General features: G+C 57.0%; 1 protein-coding gene across 1 annotated transcript in view; it reads left to right on the forward strand.

The window, feature by feature from the left end:
• Window positions 1-56: 56 nt before the first annotated feature.
• Window positions 57-4,479, forward strand: part of LOC102241507 (chloride intracellular channel protein 6) — a 9,086-nt gene continuing 4,663 nt past the window's right edge. Inside the window, exons 1-3 of the mRNA XM_014535202.1 lie at window positions 57-111; window positions 390-575; window positions 1,274-1,455. Of these exons, the coding sequence (XP_014390688.1) occupies window positions 57-111; window positions 390-575; window positions 1,274-1,455 (423 nt within the window). The remainder of the gene's footprint in view (window positions 112-389; window positions 576-1,273; window positions 1,456-4,479) is intronic.

Raw genomic sequence — 4,479 nt, forward strand, 5'->3', positions numbered from 1 at the left:
GGTGGGCCACGTCCTGGGCGCTTGGCTGGAAGGGAGGGAGAGCATGCTGGCATACCATGCCCTGGAGCCTGGACCCGGAATGGAACCTTCTAGGCCCGCACCTTCATTTGAGTAGGGAGGGAGCAAAGACCAGTGCGGCCAGGTGAGCCCTGTGCTCAGGCCGAGAGCAATCCGTCTAGACCCGTGGTCGGCAAACTGCGGCTCGCGAGCCACACGCGGCTCTTTGGCCCCTTGAGTGTGGCTCTTCCTAAGCCTTAGGAGTACCCTAATTAAGTTAATAACAATGTACCTACCTATATAGTTTAAGTTTAACCTTTCTCCCTGCCCTGGTGGCTCCGGGCCTTGGAGATGAAATGCTTAGGATAGCACTCGTTTTTGTATCCGCTCAGAGAAAGACCCCCCCCCCCCCCCCCCCAACAAGCATCGCTTCTCTGTGACATCCCCATGTCCCCATGTTGAACTTTCCAGGTACCCTAAGCTGGGGACCCAGCACCCCGAGTCTAACTCCGCCGGGGATGACGTGTTTGCCAAGTTCTCGGCGTTTATAAAGAACACCAAGAAGGGTGCACACGAGAGTGAGTGTCTGCCGCCTTCCGGGCTCTGCTGCCAGCGTGGCCGCCCCTCGGCCTCTGTGCGGTTCGGGGTCCGGGGAACCTCGCCTCATGGCCCAGCGGGAGGCCTATGTCTAGCAATGAGGAAAAAGTGCTCCACCTGGACCTGCGGTGGGTTTCAGAGACACCGCGCTTCTAGGCTTGGAAGCCGGAAAGCACTGTGTTTTAGGGCAGCGGTCGCCAACCTTTCGGACCTCATGGACCATCAGTGGCCCACGGACCAGCGGTTGGCGACCGCTGTTTTAGGGCGAACCACTCGCCCCGCGTGCTGTGCCCAGCTGCACCCGGAGTCAGTTTAAGTGATGCTGCTGCCAGGGCCCGCTCCACGATAGGGTTTCCATAAAGACTTGGGAAGAAATGAGTGAGTTCTAGACACAGCAGTGGGGGTAGGCAGTAGTGGGGGGTAGGCGGTAGTGCGGGGTAGATGGCTGTAGGGTGTAGACGGCAGTGAGGGTAGACGGCAGTGCGGGGTAGAGGGCAGCGCGGGGTAGGCGGCAGTGGGGGGTAGGTGGCGTGGGGGGTAGATGGCAGCTCGGGGTAGACGGCAGCGCGGGGTAGACGGCAGAATTGTTTTCCAGGAGGAGTGAGGCCACGCCAGCCTCCTTCCCTCTGGAGTGAGGGGCTGACCCCCTGTCGCTCAGTCGTTCCCCCCTCTGCCCTAGGCCACGAGAAGAGCCTGCTGCGGGCCCTGCGGCGGCTGGACGACTACCTGAACAGCCCTCTGCCCGACGAGGTGGAGGCCGACGGCGCGGAGGAAGTGGCCGTGTCCGGCAGGAAGTTCCTGGACGGGGACGAGCTCACGCTGGCCGACTGCAACCTGCTCCCCAAGCTGCACATCATCAAGGTCGGTGGCTCCCGCCGCCCGGACGGGGCTTCGTGCACGCGTTTGACTCGTGTTCCGGGGACAGCGCACAACCCGGGATTCGAGGAGCCCGGCCACCCGGGTTCAGACACGCGGGGTCAGGTGTCCGCAGGTGTCCTCCGTCCTCGGGGCGTCCTCGTCGCTCTCCACGTGAACGCCACGGGAGGGGGTGCGTGGTCACACTGGCGTCTGATGCTGAGGCTGGGACCTGCTGAGTGGGGTCTGTGAGATGAAATGGGACGGCAGCCGGGTGTGGTGACGGCCAGGCAGCCAAGCTCCGTGAGGGGCCGGTCCACTCCCACTCGGGGGTTAACAACCTCAGTTAGTTCATATTCGCTCTCTCTCTCTCTCCTTCTCTCCCTTTTTCTTTCTTTTAAATATATTTTTATCAATTTTAGAGAGGAAGGGAGAGGGAGAGAGATAAAAACATCAATGATGAGAGAGAATCACTGATTGGCTGCCTCCTGCACGCCCCCTACTAGGGATCAAGCCTGCAACCTGGGCCTGTGCCCTGACCAGGAATGGAACCAGGACCTCCTGGTTCATAGGTCGATGCTCAACCACTGAGCCACACCGGCCGGGCAGCAGCCTCAGTTCTTAACATCAACCCCACAGCTGGGGAGTGGGGACAGCTCTCTGGGTCGGTCGTGGCCAGATCTGGCGTCCTGTCTCCCCAGATGTTGCACGTGAAGTGAAAGTCACGGGTCATGTATCATTAGGGTTGAGAGATGCCCTGGGACTGCGGCTCTTCTGCACGAGAATTCAGACGAGATTTCAGCACGGGAAGGCATAGGAATTGTGGAAGCGTGAACCCCTCGACCTGGCCCCTGACCGTCTAACTCAGAATTCCGGGAGTGGCCCTGAGATCCGGGGGCTGATGGTCCCCTCTGGAATGCTGGGCCATGGCTGTCCCGCAGGGGTACCCCAGCCCCTGTCACCTACACCTGTCAGCTACTCGGTCATTATCACCACTGCTATGCCCTTGGCCCTCAGTGACCTCAATGCCCCAGGAAGAAGTCTTGTTCTGAGGGCATCTTTATTATTCACACCCCACTGGGTTCAGAGCTGGGTCCTTGGTCTAGAGCAGCGGTTCTCAACCTGTGGGTCGCGACCCCTTTGGCGGTAGAACGACCCTTTCACGGGGGTCGCCTAAGACCATCCTGCATATCAGATATTTACATTACGATTCATAACAGTAGCAACATTACAGTTATGAAGTAGCAACGAAAATGATTTTATGGTTGGGTCACAACATGAGGAACTGTATTTAAAGGGCCAGAAGGTTGAGAACCACTGGTCTAGAACAGTGGTCCGCAAACTGTGGCTTGAGAGCCACATGTGGCTCTTTGGCCCCTTGAGTGTGGCTCTTCCACAAAATACCACATGCGGGCGCGCACATACGGTGCGATTGAAACTTCGTGGCCCAGCCCTAACCGGTTTGGCTCAGTGGATAGACCGTCGGCCTGCAGACTGAAGGGTCCCGGGTTTGATTTCGGTCAGGGGCATGTACCTGGGTTGCGGGCACATCCCCAGGAGTGGGTGTGCAGGAGGCAGCTGATCAATGTCTCTCTCTCATTGATGTTTCAAACTCTCTATTCCTCTCCCTTCCTCTCTATAAAAAAATCAATAAAATATATTAAAAAAAAAAGAAACTTCGTGACCCATGCTCAGAAGTCGGTATTTTGTGGAAGAGCCACACTCAAGGGGCCAAAGAGCCACATGTGGCTCGCGAGCCGCAGTTTGCCGACCACTGGTCTAGAAGGATGGGGGATGGGAGAGACGACACAGGGACCCTGTGTTCTAATACACACCTAATCGGCAGTTAGAAATGTACGGATGGGTTCACACAGCCTGTGGCCCTGAGGCTCCTGTGAGCACCACCCCCCGCCCCCGCCTTGCTCTGCCTGCACTTCTTCCTTCTCCCGGCCCAATCCCTGCCCTGCCCCAGTTTCTTTTTTCATCTCTCTTCCCTGTTGTGCTCGAAGGTACCTGTGAAATTCTAGCCTTAAAGATATTGCTGATCCTACAAGGGAGTGTTCTGAAAAGAGCATAATAAATAGCTTTGTAATGTTATAACAACAATATAAATAACGTTGCCAGTGTTGACATCTGAAACTCAATGAGAGCGTATTAACCCTCCCGCCTGTGGCATTGGCGATGGTTGAAGCTGGAACTAGGGAGCCCCTGTCCACTAAGATACTGGCACAGTGGTGTTTGAGAGTCCCCTTGGTGACTATACTTTAGGCGCTGCTGTGGCCAGAGTGGCATCCGGGTACGTGGGGGCTGGGAAGGGCAGGAGAAAGGCCACAGCCACTTGTCCGGCTCCTGTGACAAAAGCATTTTACATTTCAGTTTGAACAAAGTGTTCAGAGTGAAATAAAGCTGTCCGTGGCTCCCACATAGAACCCATCAGCCAAGTCTCCAAAGCCTCTTGGCACTCAAATACCACACGGCCTCTCGGTCTCCCAGGCCGAGCATTTCCGACAGGAAAGGAGAGTCCGTCTGAAGGGATTTATGGCGAAAGAGGAGAGTCTGACAGAGGACTTTGTCATTTATTCCCCGTCCTGAAACCCAGCATTGGCTGCGTCTGTCATACGACCAGAAAGGGACAGACTCCAGCGGAGGACTGAGGGACGCCACCCAGAGTGAGTGCCGCAGGGACGGCCTGCTGTCCGGTCTTCAGAAGGCCGGTGGCGCTAGGGTCCATCCCGCAGCCCCGAGAGCCAGCACAGCGTCTCGGTCCGAGGAAGCAGAGATCACCTGGGAGCGGAGGCCTCTGGGAGGCAGAGCTGGAGGAGGAGCCCACGGTGGCACCTTGTTTGCATTCTGTCACTGTCCCCTGACCCAGAGGACAGGGCGGGAGGTGCAGTGGAGGAGAGAAGGGAAGTGGCATTTTGCCTGTGGCTGCTGATGAGACGTAAATGACCTGAGCTTGCCCCTTCCTTCCTTCCTTCCTTCCTTCCTTCCTTCCTTCCTTCCTTCCTTTCTTCTTCCTTTCCTTTCCTT

This window comes from Myotis brandtii, unplaced genomic scaffold (assembly GCF_000412655.1).
Source record: "Myotis brandtii unplaced genomic scaffold, ASM41265v1 scaffold139, whole genome shotgun sequence".
Lineage (NCBI taxonomy): Eukaryota > Metazoa > Chordata > Mammalia > Chiroptera > Vespertilionidae > Myotis > Myotis brandtii.